The following is a 17698-nucleotide window of genomic DNA, read 5'->3' as shown; positions in this document are numbered from 1 at the left end:
CATTTTAATTCATGCTAAAATGAAATACTTTTTTAATACATTTATCAGTGACTTGTAGATCATGGGTGTGATAAAAGACCCCTTTGTAATCTACAATTGTTTGAAAATCAAATCAAATTGTGCCCCCTGTTCAATCATTATAGTTCTTAGAACTTCTATTTTCAACACCTCCGTTAAAAACAGTGCTAGTAGGACAGTACTGGCTGCGGCCAATATTTAGCTGATAAAACTAACTGACTTCAGTTTAGCTTCTTGGCCCTGAAGTCCTTTCATGACGAACCAAATAAGATTTGTGCTGCCTTCTTTGTTGAAAGCTGCACTCACTGGCTAAAGTTGTTTCAGGAGGGGCGGATATACTGTAAATGCAGAAATGTTCGCGGTGGATTAATGTTCGCGGTTTTCGCGGTGACCACTTCACCGCGAATTTAAAACCGCCGCGAACATTTTTCTATTATGATATTAGATTGCAGTCTATAGTGTTACCGCGAACTTAAATCCACCGCGAAAAGTCCTTTTTCCCGCTACCGCGAAATTACATCCCCGCGAACTTAAAAACATTTACAGTAGTTGCGATAAGGGCATTATAATATCATTTAAAGTGGAAACAGGAGGAACTTCCTAGCATTACCTTGACATTCGATACACGTGTAAAGCAGGGTACATATATTTCTGTGACAGGTTTCCAGCTCACATACTCACGGAGAGGGAGCTTGTACTACACACCATGTATTTTGCTAGTGCAGAGTCCCGTCTCTTATACATACCCTGCTTTACACGTGCCTTGTGCCCTAAACAACTGTGCTCTGTGGCTGTAGTCTTCAACAAAAGAGGCATAACATTTCTGTCCCACTCTCTGGGGCTGCTGGAGGTGTTAGAAATAGAAAGGGTACCGGGTAGATCAGAAGAATAAACACCTGTAAAAAATTATCAAATTCCTTCACATACGGTAAACAAACATATTATTATGAATAATAAAGGCCCCTCCCAAAATAAATTTTGGGTACTTATAATGGAGCTCTGATAATCTACTGTAAATCTTGAAATACTCGCAGTGGTTTTATTTCTGCACTTATTGAAGTGCCTGTCCACTGTAAACTCATTACACTGACATATATATACTAGTAATACAGGATGTTTTTATGGTACTGTATTAGTAGTAAAATTCTACCCCGAACTTGAAACTCAATAAAAACTTCCTTTCTCATGTGCTGCTAACATGGAATTAAATCCTTACAAAAATAAATGAATTTACAGTAACGTTAATTCACAAAGGGTATTTACATTTTGATAACCCACACTACAGAGCAGCTATTTACTTTAGACAGTTCAGTCATGCATACTTAATTGAAAATACATTATTGTTCCATTCAACTTCTTGTGCTGTAATGATATGTAGCAAGAAAGTTAAGAGTAAATGAGTTGAATGTATATATATGCTGGACTGCCCCGGGCCATTTAAACATGAGGTCAGCGCATGTGGCAATTGTCCGTGCGGTCGCTTAATTGACCGTACATACGATACTCGTCAGTGACAGGTGATGACGTGGTCAGGGAGTATTTACCTGAGCAATTATGTACTGTTGACGTAAGGGGGTTCTGTTGGGTGTTTCCGTCCTGACACGTTAGAAAAATTTAAAGTTGTTTAACGTTTAGCAAGGATGACTGAGCATTTCATTATTGACACTGTGATAATCTCTGGCCTTTGCCACCTGTACTACAGTTTTCCTATGGGTGACTAAGCAGTTTATTCATTGAAACCATGTTGTGTGTTTTAGTTTGGATGTGAAGAAAAATTAAAATGCTTTGTAATGTTGTATGAGGTGACTGAGCATTTCAACATTATATACATGGGAAGAGCAAATTTTGCAAGTAATACAACTTAGTACAAGTAGTAATTTTATTGTTTTGTATTTGATAATAGCCAGTTTTTGTCAATTTCAGCTCTCCTTCCAAAGTTACAATAAAATTTTACACTTACATGTGTATAGATGTCACTGCATGGTTATGTAGAATATTTTCATATCTTCATGCTTTAACATTTAGATTGTCTGTAACATTAACAATTTCTGATACTGAGTCATACTGTCAAAGACAACAGCCCTAAGCAGAAGGACAAAGTACATTTTGCAAGCAGAAGGACAAAGTACATTTTGCATTTGGTAACCATACTCCCTTGCTTATGACATGCCACATTGTCACATCTTGTTAAGCATAACTAACATAATCAAAAAATCAAATCTATAATTATCAAAATGCAATATCATCACATATCAAAGCAGAAATAAGCATGCTTAAAAGTGCATCAAGAATAACTGTTAACAAGACATCTGGACTAATATGACTTGTATGTAGGCCAAAGCCATTATATCCAATTATCTGTTTCTATTTCCATGTATAACGATGTTCCCTTCTCAGATTTTATTGGTGCTTTCCAGAAATAGAAGGGTTTAGTTGCAGCATCTTGCTGTGTATTGTTTTTATTACATATATTAATTACAGCATTATATAAATCCTAGGTCCCTATGTTATTTATAGTCATCTTGGTCATCTTTACTGGTACAACAGTTGATATTGTTGGAAAGGTTGATCTACTTGTAATTGTATTGTAAAAGGAAATAAGAAGTCATGACGTTCAGTAGTTCTGCTGCAGATTTTCTCTCTCAATGCTGGGCATTCCTTCAGGTAAGGACTTGTCGGAAAGAGATCTGGAGATTGTTTTTTTGGCATTCGATTTATAAATCTTGCGTGTGACTTGGTAGTCCACTTAAGCCACAAATTTTGCCAAATATGCACGAATGTTTAAGATGAATTTGACCTGAAAATTACAAATTATAGGCCCAATTTGGGGAATGTACGTAGATTTTTCTCTTTGGAAAAATAACTAACAGTAAAACTGCAATAATGTTCATATCATATCAATGGCATTGGATAATTTTGCCTAAAAGATCTGCCTCTAAAAATGTTGTTCTTTAGCTTTCACTAGCACTAACACTGTTGATATTCTATATGAAATTCAACGGTAATGAAATTTCTTTTAATACTTTCAGTGAAAATAGAGAGCAAGCATGAATTTGCTACCAAGATATTTACCCACTTTGTCAGTGCTCCTGATAACCCCCATGCAGAACCTTTAGGTGGGCGGGGCTTAGTCCTCACTCATTTAAAAGTTCAGAGGTGTCTCAAAGGTAGTCAGACAAGCTGGGCAGCTCAGAGAGACGCCGGTAGTACTACACGCCCTCTTCTCAACCATTCCAAACTAACTTTCCAGAAAGCAGTATGGCCTCAGCTTTCGTGACTGTAAGCTTGTTTTTATTTGCTATATGTTTTGCAGTAATTTAGTCTCTTCCATATTATCTTTTTCAGTTTTGGGATGACATTTTCCACTAAGAAATCACTGTACTACGTCTTGAATGTGTGTTTGCCAGTTTTGGGTGAACTAATCTTGGTCTTTTACGGTCACTAGATACTTTTGTCTGTTTTTGTAACTTGAAGATATTTGTGTGCAGTTTGTCTGCTTTCATGAGGAATCCCACATATAAACTGGTTCAGCCAGTATGGTGCTGGTAGACTCATAAGAAAACATACGCAGGGCAAAGAGGTTACATTCCAAGGTCTTAGTACCTCTTTTTCCATTTTGTAGAAAAAGAAACATAGTACAGAGGATCTTACATGTATATGCCTAGCTAGTCCCATGTTTTTCAAATGTAGCCTGAGATATTTGACCCATCAAATCATCCTCTTTTCCAACAGTTCAATTCTGTTGTTGTCTTAACAGTAATGCTACAGATACTTTGTAACTAAAGTATCGGCCTGTCTATGTCAGAAAAGTTGCACTGTTTCTTAAAAGATATTTCGAGTGTGAACTTTTTTTTACAAAAAGGTAACTTAAGAATGCTGGAAAGAAATTTTACACCAGCAGTTGTGTGAGTCTTTAATTTATATCCTGCCCTTGAGACAATTACAACTCAATTTAGCTGTGAGAAAGGTCACTACATAGTCCATAATCTAGAGCACCTTTTTCAGTTAAACATCAAACCTGCACCAAATGTCTTGATTGAAGTATGTCTCACATATAACTACATGTACTTAGAATGAGTAACTCAGTAAAGAGTAGGAGTTCTCATTCCCATGGTATGTTTGTTGAGAAGATATCCCCAGGAAAAGAACTCAGTAACTGACATAGCTTGTGTCTGAATCTAACAAGAGACCCTGTGTCAATCATTATGATAAGTGAACCAATGTCTGTCTCAAGAAAACCCTGGCTTTCACTAGATCTAAAACTTAGTATAAGGGCCACGTCTGCAAGTTCCACATATTAAAGGCTTGGAGACACTTTAATGAACAGGTCTCTTTAAGTTAATGATTACGTGTATCTACTCATGTGTAAGACCGGATGTACGTCTTGTCCTTGTAATCCACCAGAAAAGTTTCTTCTAGTATCCATGAGTGAAGCCTTCATCAAGCAAAAATTGATCCAGGATGCTACAAAATTTAAATTTTGGAAAGCAATCGGTCATTTATTTAAAATATTAACCAGTAGTATGTGCACAGTTTCAGCCCAAACATAACCCTGGTCTGCCTGCCTCAATTGAGCTGCTGTTTATTTAAAAGTGAATAGGCTAAACCGGCTAACATTCAGACAATGAAAGGTTGTCTACAAATTGCCCATAATGTTACAGAAGACAACATTTTTTTCTCAATGTTGTCTTGAGAAACATTGTCTCTATGGCTAACCTCTGGGGCTTTTAGACCAACATAACAAAACTAAATACATGTACATGTACTAGCATCCAAAGGAATGCATTCAACCAAGAGTTTATGAGATTATGAGAGTAAAGCCTTTTTTTAAGGTTTGTGCATTTACACCATGGCTTCCTATAGCTGCTCTGGGTTTGGTGTTTTGACTATAGCAGTAGTTTTGTTTCGCCTTGATACTTAGTAGACTTGTCACATAGAACTACCAAGGAGGTTAGAAAAGGACCACCATGGAGCTACATGTACATTCAGTTACTTTCACAGCAGTTTTGTTTCATGGTTATATGTAGGAACAAAATTGTGGGTTTCCCAGTGGTTTAGATTTGCAGTTGAAACAGTTATATTCCTGTATGAAAATAGATTACATGTGCCTGTACCATACTCTAATCACTTGCCAAGGTTCAAAAGGCTTCATACCCATAGAATTTTCTTCCAGCCAGCTGAATTACATTTAAGGGTGGGGCTAAAGCAATTATGGCATCATTTGTGTGAAAGTGGAGCATACTGTCAATTCATTTATTTTTGGCAGGATTTAACTTCTGGATGAAAGGGAAATGGAGGTTTTTGTTGTGTTTTTGCAGGCGCAATGATACTATAGCACTAAAATGCATATTCTCTGATTTTTATAACATTATGGTGGTGAGGTCACTTTGAAAACCATATAAATTGAACCACTCCAAATATTTCAAGATGTATAGTACCTGCACACCTGCACACTATACAAAGATGTCTGGTAAAAGTTAAACAGCTGTATAGGGAGTCTACATGTACAGTGAAAACACAGTTGGATATTAAAAAATACCTCGTAGCACACCTTTTTTCTCAGTCATTGTCCCAAGTACACGATATATATATTGTGACTGATGTTTATTTCTCACTCTGACCAGGATGTAACATACATCAATGAGAAGATGTAAATCCTTTTTCCTGATGTATGTAAACATACGAAGGGTAGAATAAACATGCGTGATGTTATTTGTTCTGGGGAGGATCCACATTACATTTTTATACTGTATGCCATCAGTGCAAAGGACACATTACCTCATCTATTAGACTGCCACGTGAACTGTGACATTACTGTTCATGTAATTGCTCAGCTTAATCATGATCATTCAAGCATGTATTTGCTGCAACGCATGAAAAAAAATTAAAGGAGTGGCAACATTTGAAAATCATACTAGGCAGTGAAATTTATGTATGACATTACATTTTTATTCAACCAGTGGCTGCAATAACAGATGAAAGATTGAATGCATTCTTATGGAGTACAATTAATACATCATTTTGATACATAAGTTCCATAATATCTTATAACATGCTTGCCTTTGTTTATCATTATGTTTGTTTAAGTGCCTTCTGTGCAACTATCTGAGGTAAATTGTACCTCTGGTAACTTGTACTGTGACAAAGGATTCTGTGCCCCCAAATTACCAGTAGGGGTTTCTGAGAAGGAAGTCTTTGTAATGAAGTACTTTTCATTATGAGTAACGGGTACCCTCGGGTAAAATGACATACAGGAAGAGGGTCACAGTGGAAGAACTTATTGACGAACGAAGCTGACATAGGTAGATACTAGTAGAGAATCTTTGGTTGACTTGTACAAATGAGTGAATGAGTAGTATGGTGCTGTATGTTAACACATGAATGGTAACAAGAACAAGTTTTTCTTCTCATGAAACAGAACGAGCCAATTTAGTTAATTATTGTGACCTCAATAGCAACCGTAGCATAAAGAGGTCCTTGAAAGGAATGGGAATAAACCTGTAAGTCTATCATTTTAGTGACAAAGCACTATTTAATTTTTGGAAGATATGGAATTTATTAGATTCTTGGAGAATTAACTTTACCCGAAAGAAATGGAAGAGTCTTCTTAAATCTTAAATAAATTTCTAAAATAACGTTTTGAACATACGTCTTTCAGAACTTCATCAAGGCGACGAACGTGTACCCCCAGCAGCATCATGTCAGCAGGACGAAGCGTGGACAGGTTCTCGGACAACGCGGCGGTTTCCGAGGCTGCTGCATCTGGCTGACTGGACTGTCCGGCGCTGGCAAGTCCACCATTGCCTTCGCTCTGGAGGAGTACCTGTGTGGGAAGGTGTGTACTGTGTGTGTTCATGAGTATGTGTGTTCATGAGTGTGTGTGTTTGTGTGCGTGTTTGTTTGTGTGTGTGCCATGTGTGTACTGACTACTGTGTGTACATTGGTATCTCTACTGTGTTTGTGTATGTGTACATGTGTTTATAGTTGTGGGTGAATTTGTTTGTATGTTTGTGTGTGTGTCTGTGTGTGTGTGTGTATGTGCACATATAAGTCACATGTTTGTACATTTGCATGTGTTTGTGTATCTGTTTGTGTCAGTATGCCTATGTGTCTGTGTCTTTCTGCGATTCCCAATATACATGCACAAACATGCTGATATCTACATTAAACTTTAGGCGATCCCGTCCTACACCTTGGATGGTGACAACATCCGTACTGGCCTGAACAAGAACCTGGGCTTCACGGCCGAGGACCGTGAAGAGAACATCCGCCGTGTGGGGGAAGTGGCGCGGCTGTTCGCTGACGGCGGCATTGTGGCGATCTCTGCCTTCATCAGTCCCTTCCAGAAGGTAGATTCATGATCATCATCATCATCTTTTGGTACTCTGTCTGTAGACACGGAAACTAACCTGGAATCCAAGTATTCCAGGTATACTTTGCTTCAAAGAGCTTTCATGCAAAATAGACTGGCCCGTATCGGTTAAAATGTTTGGTCCTTATCCAGCATTATCTAGAGAATCTTCTATTTCTTGTCCCTTATTCAACACATAGTTGACCTGTGCTAATAATAACCCTTCATATGTACATGTAGGATCGTGATATTGCCCGTCAGCTGCATGAGGACAACGGGCTGAAGTTCATCGAGGTGTTTGTGGACACACCACTAGAGGAGTGCGAGCGTCGTGATGTCAAGGGACTGTACAAGAAGGCTCATGAAGGGAAGATCAAAGGTGGGCTGATGAACCGTTTATTTGTTTCTTTGTTTTGCATTACCAGTAAACATTTTTTGTCAGTTTTCAATCAATCAATCACTCAATCAATCAATCAATAATCTTTATTTGATCTGGATAGCCTTGTCGGCCTGTTACAGTAACCTTTCTACTCAAAGCACAGTAAAAGTCTCATTTCCTCTCCTATTATCAACTTTAGGATGAATTTACAATTTATGAATTTTCTTCTGTCTTATTTATTTATTTATTTATTTCATCTTGAAAACAGATGGGTAGCCCCTACAACAGTGCATAGTTGATTTCCAAGGGGGCCCATCAAACATACATGTAAAATAATAAATACAGGACAAAAAACGTGGTTACAATCAGTCAAACTTTGAACATCCAGGGACAACATACAGTACAGAAAACATAAAGCCGGTGCGTCAAAACATAATCAGTGTCCATACTCATGTCGAAAACGTTCCAAGGTCAAAATCAATATGTCAAGAGATGGAGTGGAGGTCAGAGGTCAAATCATATATCAAATCATGTGTAAATCGAAAATTAATGAAACTGAAATTTACAAAGTATGGATAGTAAATCATATGTAAAGATTGAACAAACAAAAAAATTAAAACAGTAAGGCACATCAGAGACATCTACATGTAGTTCAACTTGTGTTGATGTGTTTTAGGCTTCACCGGTATCGACTCCCCCTATGAGCGCCCGGAGAACCCGGAGATCGTTGTCAAGACGACGGAACTAGCTGTGGACGAGTGTGTTCAGACCATCGTGTCTGTCATGCAGGAGAACGTAAGTTTGTCAACAGCACTGTTTGTGTATTTACAACAAAATCAACGTATGAAAGTTTGGGTCAGGGCTTGAAATGGTCACCTGTATTTACAAAAATTTCCTGTTTGCAGAAAGAATTTAACTTTCAATTTTGAAGGATGAATAATTAAAGCTAGGTACCTCAAAGAAACACAGCATTGGAATGTCCAATTTTCACACCAACTTCCCTGCAGTAATTCCTGCAAGACGTGGTTGCTGCATGCCAGTTGAAAACACATCCTTGCTGCCAGGTGTTCCTTGAATGCCTTCCAGTGTGTTTTAAAGTGCATGTCTTGAAGTTCTTTTTTTTTTACAGTAGCATTCCTGCCAAGGAGATTTTTATTTTTGGTGCCATTTATAAGCATGTTAATTCTTAATTGGAATCATCGTAGATCATTATACAAAGTTTATATTTTCTTTCTTCATGCATAGCATTTTCCACAATTGGCAGAGGTATGGGTTTTTTGGAACTTAAGTTGAGATATTTTTCTGCAGTTTTACATGTAAAGGGACTAATTTTTCAAGGTCCTACATTTTGATTTGAACCTCCATCCAATATTTTCAGGAGGTTTCTTTTAATTTTTGTAATTCAGGCCACGCCAATTTAGTTTGATAGTTCTCAAATTCTTTAAAGTGACTTTGAACTGGAGGATCAACATAAAGATAAGCGGAGTGGAAAGCACAATATCCAAGAGTGAATATAGTGACCTCTTGGCAAATTTTTACTAGAAGGTGTCTGAGAACCAAACAAATAAATTGGTGTGGCTGTAGATGTAAGTACAGTATAGTACTATCACAGTGATATCTTGGAATACAACAGTTGAGTGATGTGTGTATGTCATTTCTGCCTACAGGGTATCGTCCCGCGCTCTGCCATGGAGACTGTGCGGGAGCTGTTCGTGCCTGAGAACAAGCTGGAGGCTGCCCGCTCAGATGCCGAGAGTTTGGCAACTCTCAACATCAACAAGGTACTTTTTCAAGTTTACTAGTTTCTTTAGTTTTACAGCTGGCATTAAAAACAACGCTTGCAGTTAAATGTGGAAAGGTTAGGTGTAACAGGTTGTTCAGTGCCGTGCTGTGTACCTGCAATCCTGGTGTGTTACACCAAGTACCGTTATACTGTATATACAGACACAGATAGTTAGATACAGTTGAGTGTGTCAGATATTAAGAAAATTGATTATCACCTGCATTCATTTATTAGCTTTTTAACCCTTGCATCCTTGAATGTAAACTATTCAAATATGCCAACTTTCTGTGCATTGGTTTTTTATTAAGTTGTCCTGGTTGGTGAAAGATTAGCTCCTCAGTAAGATAAACTGGTTTAAGATCACTTTCATTAACAGTTGTTGTTGCCCTGTTGTCCAGGTTGACATGCAGTGGTGCCAGGTGCTGGCCGAGGGCTGGGCCACTCCCCTCTCTGGGTTCATGCGGGAGAGGGAGTATCTGCAATGTCAGCACTTCGGCATCATGATGGACGGTAGGTCCCTTTTAACCCTCAGCCTGCCAAGGTAGCCATTTGGCACCAGATGTGTGTTGGTTATGGGGTCATGTGGCAGGGAGAAGGACAAGCAACAGTCACTGTCCTGAATTATCTCTGTGATTATTGTTCACTACAGTTCTGAAGTTCGTATCTCACACCCACAACTGCCAAAAGAATGCCATCAAGTTCCTGGCATGCTTTATTTCTGAAAAATGCTCAATTAAAGTCTTAAATGGTACATTTTGTTCACAAAGAAGTACTTGTAGTCCAGTGTAGTTCAGTGTATGCATGTCGTTTTCTGCACTGCAGTTCCTGTATGTTGTGCCAGAGGGAGCAGTGCAGATTCTACATGTTCTGTCAGGGAGGTGCAGTGTATTTACCAATGTGTCAGCAGTGCAGTTTCTGTATGTTCAGGCAGCTGGTGCAGTGCAGTTTCTATATGTTCTCCCAGGGGCAGTAGTTCAGATTCTGTATGCTTGGAGAGAGTGAAATCTGCCATCTCTGATTGCCTCCTTCAACATCCTGATATTAACTGTGTACATCTTGTGTTTTTCCAGGGGGTGTGACAAACCAGACAATTCCTATAGTGTTGGCTTGTTCCACTGAGGATAAGGAGAGACTGGAGGGCAGTGCGGCCATAGCGCTGCAGTATGATGGGAAACGTGTGGCCATCCTCCGCACACCGGAATTCTTCGAACATCGGAAAGAGGAACGGAGTTGTCGGACATTTGGGACAAGCAACAAGGGTCATCCTTCAGTGAAGGTACTTATCCTGAAAGGGCAAACTGTGTCTTAGAAATACATGTTCTAATATCAATACGTTACTTTACAGCTAATAAACAAAGTCATTTCTGCTAAGAGTGGACCAGATAGAGTGTGAAAAAAGGAGTTTACAACTTTACATCATTGAATGTAGTTACAATCATATACATGTTTATCTTGTAATGTTGCTAGTTTTATTTTCTCTATTACTTCTCTACCACGAACTTATGATCCTGCAAATAGGTGTTTCAAAATGTTACCACTGTACTACAGAATCACTTTAATTGTGAAGTTGAAACAGCACATTAAGTCCCTTTTCCACTCCTACCATAATCCATTCAAAAACATATGAATGTGTACACAGCAATCAATTCCATTCTTGTGATGTCTGCTCCAGATGATTTTCGAGAGTGGTGATTGGTTGGTGGGAGGCGACCTGGAGGTCCTGGAGCGAATCCGGTGGAATGATGGCCTTGACCACTTCCGTCTGACGCCCAACGAGCTCCGACAGAAGTTCCGCTCCATGGGCGCAGACGCCGTGTTTGCCTTCCAGCTGCGTAACCCGGTGCACAACGGGCACGCGCTGCTGATGCAGGACACCAAGAGGAGGCTGTTGGAGAGGGGGTACAAGAAACCTGTTCTCCTGCTGCACCCACTGGGTAAGGGACTCTTGGTTTTCAATGTTTCTTTATGATTGTTTAAATTTTCCATACAGGTATCCGTCATATTTTAGCTCTGTTTGACTTCTCTGATCACTTTTCTACAGGATAGTCTAGGTTCTAGGTCACATCCCCATCGTCATTTGTACCTAACATCCTACGTTATTTTGGAAAGTATACATTGTAAAAACACATGAAATTTACTTTCCAGGGTTTGCTTCACGAAGTATAATAATTGTTTGGGCATGCCTCTGTGTGTGTGTTGCTTACCACAAGGCAGTATGACTGATTATGTCATGTTCTAGTACAGTCAAACCTGCCCAAAACGACCACCTGGGGGACCGGAAAAAAGCGGTCGATTTGGACAGGTGGTCGCTGAGAAGAGTATCGACTCAAAACATGCCCGATGCAAAGTATAAATGGTTGCCGTTGTGTTTAATGGCAAATAGCAAGCACACTGCACGCACGCAAAGAAGCGAGGTCATTAATGTCAAATACAACACGCACACTGTAAACTGTAAATTTAACCCCAAAATCCGACACAAACTGGCCGATTTCGGCACAAAATCGCGCTAATTATCATCAAAAATCGATGAAAACCTCAAGCTTGAAAATCCGTTGTAGGTCCCAATTTGGGCCGGTCGCGGTTGCGTTGGCCAGGTGGTCGTTGAGAAAAGGTCGCTTAATGCTTACGTCAATGGGAAAATAAATCGGGACCGAGAAAAAGCGGTCGAAATGGCCAGGTGGTCGCTGAGAAGAGGTGGTCACTCCGGCAGGTTTGACTGTAATTGCATCAAGGGCCTGCCATCTCTGAACAATTTTGTTTCTCTGATTGTTCTTGACCAGGTGGTTGGACCAAAGAGGATGATGTTCCCCTGCCTGTCCGTATACAACAACACAAGGCAGTGTTGGAGGATAAGATCCTGGACCCAGAGAGTACAGTGCTGTCTATCTTCCCCTCACCCATGCTGTATGCAGGACCAACAGAGGTATTTAAACTTCTAAGCATGTCTTGAAATATTTGCGGTGCCATCGGTACCAAGCAAACTTGAACTCAAAGATGACGCAAATATCTGTTTTTTCGATGGTAGGTTAGTTTTGTTTCTCTGTTCATTGAAAGAGGAGTCTAGGAAAATCTATCTTCAACTGCTAACAACTTCAGGCCCCTGATGCCTTTCACTGACTTAATTATCACACCTCCTTCCACCTTAGTATATGTACCTGTGAGAGAAAAACTGTTTGGCATTCAGAGATACTGATGATGAACAAGTAAACATGTAACCTTGTGAGAGATCATATCATATCATCATATATTTATCATATATAAGCAATTTTAGCACCCCACAACAATGAAAAGTGGACGTCTACATTAAACTACCGTTGTTTACATATCATGTTAACTTGAAATGAAACACTGATGCAAGCTGGAACTGTGGTTGTTTGCAGGTTCAATGGCACGCCAAGGCCCGCATGTCAACAGGAGCGACATTCTACATCGTGGGTCGGGACCCTGCAGGGATGCCTCATCCTGACGGGGCTAAAGACCTGTATGAACCCACCCATGGGAGCAAGGTGAATATATCACATTGTTGTACCAAATCCTCCCTGATGTTATGGTACATATTCAACATATTACTACTGCAAAGATTTTGTATAGACTTTTATTTGAAAGATGTGGCTTAGGCTTTAGAGTACATGTATGTGTAGATGTGGCTTCATGAAAGATGTGCCAATGGATGAATATAGCTGTTCATCAGTACATGACATGCGTGTTCAGTTTGTATATTTTGATTCAGTAATCTGGCTGTTGCTACCACAATTTTAATACAAAGTTAATTGAAAATACTTGCAAAGGTTTAGGTGTGACAGGTTGTTCAATTTAGGCTGTTTGCCTACTAAGCTGGTGTGTTAACAATGCAGATGTGCATTAACAATGCAGATACAGATACATACCTGTAGCTGTAACATGATGCCTTCCTGTTTCCTCCCAGGTTCTCACCATGGCACCAGGACTGACCCAGCTGGAGATCGTACCCTTCCGTGTTGCAGCCTACAACCTTAAGAAACAGCAGATGGACTTCTATGACCCTGAGAAGAAAGAGGACTTCCTCTTTATATCAGGTCAGGCCCTACCTACGGACATGTACATATGTGTGCTCTATTTTGACTTACTTCAAAATGTTAGGTCACACCAAGTTATGTTGTTGGTTCTTTCATTTTCAGATAGATTTAGTGTAATGTTAAATTGAAAAGTCTGAAGGAAAGTTTGTACCTTGGTACATGCAGTGCAGTTTTGTGGAATGTACTCAGATGCCTACAAGATTAATGTGGTCTGAGTATTGGTACATGTAAGTTTTGCTCAACATACATGCATGCCTTATGTGTTGTTATTTTCTGTGTCTCTCCAGGGACCAAGATGCGTAAGTTTGCTCGAGAGGGGGAGGAACCGCCAAGTGGATTCATGGCTCCCAAGGCATGGACAGTCCTGTCTGACTACTACCAGTCTCTCAACAAGAACGTCTAAAACACCACCAGCTCTGGAGCCAGTCATATATGCAGTTGTACTTATCACTGATAAAGTGATATAGGTCGTTTTATTACTTGTTTCCTTGTCCAAGTGTTCTAGATTATCCTGATGGAAATTTATAAATGGTCACATTATTTTAGTCATATTTTCATAAAACTTTAAGCTAACATCAGTATCTTAGAATCAGCACTACACTTCAATGTCTGTCTTGCACTAATAGATTTTGTTGTCTTTAAGTTGTTAAGAAAACGCTTTTTCAACATTCAGATTGTCATCAATACAAACATTCCAAATCGTGCTGTGGCACTACTAGTCTTAAATTCTACAACACATTGTTGAGTACATAAACAGCATTTTCTTTTCCTGTTAAACATCCTATTGATCCAGAGTCAGATTTGTACAACTGAACAATGACTGCTACAATTGCTGGTAGTCAATTATAAGACTGTGACACACAATGTCTCCAAATTATAACACTAGGTTTTTATTTTGCTTTCCTTTAAATTTACTTTTACTTTGAGGTGATCTTAACTTTTAGTTTAACACTTATTTTCTTTTGAGTGATGCCAGTTTAAGGGTGATGATTTCTTCCATATTCTTGTGTAAAGAGCTTGAATGTTCTGCAGATTTTTTTAAACATTTCACCTTGGTATCATTTAGGGATAAATATTTCCATACAAAATACTCCATTGACACATGTATTAGAGAGCATAGTACTGGTACTACACAACTACCAGATTTTAACTCTTGCCTCTTGATCAACTTTTGTACTTTTCATTTGGTTGAGTCTTGCAATATGTATATTTCACAGTCAGAAACAAGGCCACAATCATGAAGTTTTGAAAAGTCTGTAATTTGGGCCACCAATCATCTGTTTAAATTCTGCTTCATGATATGTTTGTCTTACATTTGAATCCATTGTGCCTTAAAAATTTGATGTATCCGGTACTTTTAACATCAGTCGCCAATCTTTGAATCTACATTGTAAATGAAGTGTACCAGATAAATTAAATGTACTGTTATTCTGTCTTAGTTTATTACAGCTCAGCTTTAATAAGATGCTACGACAATGTAGAAGAAATGGTAAAATATCAATTTGATGGAAGTTGACTTTTGAGATTCTGTGTGAATGGTGTAAACCAGGGGCAGTGCTTGTGATAGGTCCAGGGAAAGCTAGTACAACATTTTTGTATAGCAACAAGCAATACAAAGTGTATGACATATATTTCCAGATTGTCATGGCACCATATATAATTGAGAAAAAAAGCTGGCTGCAACAAAGTGATTTTGTCTCTACAAGCTAAAGATAGAATCAACTCCACATGAAATAAGTTACTAGTTAAAAGTAGTCAATACCGAACAAGTGACAAAAAAACAACAACTACACATTGTCTCTCTTTTAACCCTATAAACATTCAGCCACGTATTCCACTCGTTCAGTATCTTTGCCAGCCTTAAGCAAAGTTGCCATGCTGCTAACTCGGCATACTATGTGCACTATAGCCCTTCTTAGCATTTCTAGCATACTTTCCTCCTAGACTGAATCACCCATATACAGGAGAAAGCAAATAAAAACAAGATTTAATCTCAACTTGTGCCTTTACTACTTGGTTAGCATATATACTACCCCTTTCTTATTATTAATGGGGTTTAAGAAACAGGTGACTTTGTGTGTCACGGGGAAAGGTGGCTAAGAAATCGAAATACATGCACATGTACGTATGAATACAATTAAAAATTCTAGGACCTTCTTAAGAACAGTATGTGAATTTAATACTCCCGTAATACAAAAAACACTCAAAACAACCCAACACACAATATGCACTGACAGAATCCATGCTCCAAGTAAAGACACTAAGTCTTGCAGATTCATTAAAATGTATAACTTTATTTCAATCCTGAGCCCAGAATCTGGTAAATAAGTACTTTTTTTAAAACCACGGAAGTGTCCATGATGCAAAGCGTAAGCTTCAGTTGTTTTCTTTTACTTTACAATAAGTGAGCGAATATCTAACAGAAATAAGTTAACTTCAGCTCTTACAAGGATTCCAATCAAGCTTGTCATTATTATAACTTCCAGCTAATTTTCAGCGACTTCAGTTCTTGGCACACACTATTCAGGGTAGAAATACAATACATGTGTATTCACACAGTCATTGCCATGTCAATATCAATGTTTAGATCATGTATTTTGATTAGTTATAAAAATTTAGACCAATTAAACTCACATAATCATAGTGATAGGATGATTATTACAACATGAAGACATCTACAAGTTCACAGTTACACCTGTCCAAGATGACTAACATGTGGACCACAAAAAGGTGGTTTACTTGGACAGTACATGTAGTCAAAGTGCCAATAGAAATAGCTGACTATCAGCCATTAATTTCTTGCAAGTACATGTATGTCATATCCTCACAACATTAACAAGATGCTGAACAATGGAGCAATAATGTCCTTGAATGGAGGTAAACTGTATGAGTAAGTGTGAGCTGTTATAGTCCCATCAGCTTGTCCACAGGTTTATATCTCCAGTTGTCTGCTGCCGTTTCTTCCAGCCGAAGTCTCAACACGTTCAGCCGCTGCTGGTGCAACTCTGGGGATGGAAACCAGGCTATATTCATTACAGGAACAAATCTTCATAAACATATATCAATAAGTCCCTAACCTAAAATTTGCACTAACATTTTTGTGATTACAGGAAAAATGTAAACAAAATTCTAATGCAGACTCAGTGCCGTAAATGACATATACATATACTAGTATTGACCAAAAACTGTATTTTGAATGCAAACCTGTGTGTCAATGTGATGGCATTCTTATGAACACAAATTATATGTCATAAAATTTAAGTGATGTGAGGTGTTATTTACCTGCATTGGTAGATCTCCTGACAGAGGCCACATCAAAATCCATCATGAGTTTATTCACAAGGGACTGACTGCCATCTGCGGGGAAACAAAAACAGATAAACATTCAAAAGAATACGGCACATTCTTCGGTAAGCAGGAACATCGTGTATTCAATGAGTTCAACCTCCTCCCTTGTATAAATTTATTACTGTAACTGAAAAGTGTTAGTCCCGCGGACCCCGGCAAAGTTGTTGACTTGTTTCCTTCCCAAATCTAGAGAAATGTGGAGTCGGGTTTACACCGCACTGAAGGGGCATTGTTGTACACCAAACGTACCTTCAACCATTTCATCCTCCTTTGGTGATTGAAAGAGAGCTTTTCTCGGCGCCATGGCGGCCATGGCCACGAATACGTCTTCGACGTTACTCGGATTATTTCGGACCGACGCCATTTTCTTCTTCTTGAGTACTACAGTTCTCGTTCCCAGGATAGCATCTACGACTGAACCACTAAATCTTAGGGGTGTATGAGAAGTTTGGCCGATAAATATAAATAAATTATAGAATACATTAATGAATAATTACAATCAGACGCACGAATTTAAGTAACAAAACTATCAAAAGAATAAAATATATCTTGAAAAAATCATTTTATTGATAAATATATAACCCTATGGCATAACATTGCTACCCTACGTCAAAAATGGTCTATACTGGCTTAAATATTTCAGATTTCTAGGATCTTGAACACTCTGTTCTGACATTCAAGATCCAAATATGACCTAAAAAGACTATTTTATACATAGTCAAAACAATGACTAAAAACATACCCTGGACCTAAATATAAATATA

The 17698-nt window shown here is 38.6% G+C and overlaps 2 protein-coding genes across 4 annotated transcripts in view; one reads left to right on the top strand and one right to left on the bottom strand.

Moving 5' to 3' along the window:
• The window catches only part of LOC118412035 (bifunctional 3'-phosphoadenosine 5'-phosphosulfate synthase-like), a 22803-nt gene extending 7220 nt beyond the window's left edge, over positions 1–15583 (top strand). Inside the window, exons 1-13 of one of the 2 annotated variants that reach the window (XM_035814631.1) lie at positions 3154–3297; positions 6677–6853; positions 7194–7367; positions 7610–7748; positions 8425–8543; positions 9416–9529; positions 9930–10041; positions 10602–10807; positions 11204–11465; positions 12312–12454; positions 12912–13037; positions 13457–13586; positions 13874–15583. In XM_035814631.1, coding sequence (XP_035670524.1) covers positions 3277–3297; positions 6677–6853; positions 7194–7367; positions 7610–7748; positions 8425–8543; positions 9416–9529; positions 9930–10041; positions 10602–10807; positions 11204–11465; positions 12312–12454; positions 12912–13037; positions 13457–13586; positions 13874–13989 — 1839 coding nt within the window. In that variant the 5' untranslated portion in view covers positions 3154–3276 and the 3' untranslated portion in view covers positions 13990–15583. Of the gene's footprint in view, positions 1–3153; positions 3298–6676; positions 6854–7193; positions 7368–7609; positions 7749–8424; positions 8544–9415; positions 9530–9929; positions 10042–10601; positions 10808–11203; positions 11466–12311; positions 12455–12911; positions 13038–13456; positions 13587–13873 lie in introns of those variants that run through there. The other variant, XM_035814630.1, reaches the window with a different exon arrangement.
• Positions 15584–15860: 277 nt separating this feature from the next.
• LOC118412037 (anaphase-promoting complex subunit 16-like) lies at positions 15861–17362 on the bottom strand. 2 transcript variants are annotated; one of them, XR_004830715.1, is made up of 4 exons: positions 17184–17362; positions 16869–16943; positions 16389–16591; positions 15861–16342 (listed from the first exon to the last, which is right to left on the bottom strand). XR_004830715.1 is itself a non-coding variant. In XM_035814634.1 (3 exons), exons 1-3 carry the CDS (start codon positions 17296–17298, stop codon positions 16491–16493), a joined length of 291 nt encoding a protein of 96 aa, XP_035670527.1. In that variant the 5' UTR covers positions 17299–17362; the 3' UTR covers positions 15861–16490. The 2 variants fall into 2 exon arrangements, 1 of the variants encoding a protein (XP_035670527.1); XM_035814634.1 differs by having other exon boundaries at positions 15861–16591.
• Positions 17363–17698: the final 336 nt, after the last annotated feature.

The sequence above is a fragment of the Branchiostoma floridae genome, chromosome 3, assembly GCF_000003815.2.
Source record: "Branchiostoma floridae strain S238N-H82 chromosome 3, Bfl_VNyyK, whole genome shotgun sequence".
NCBI lineage: Eukaryota > Metazoa > Chordata > Leptocardii > Amphioxiformes > Branchiostomatidae > Branchiostoma > Branchiostoma floridae.
The sequence above is the reverse complement of the archived record's forward strand: the minus strand, read 5'-3'. Positions and strand labels throughout refer to the sequence as shown.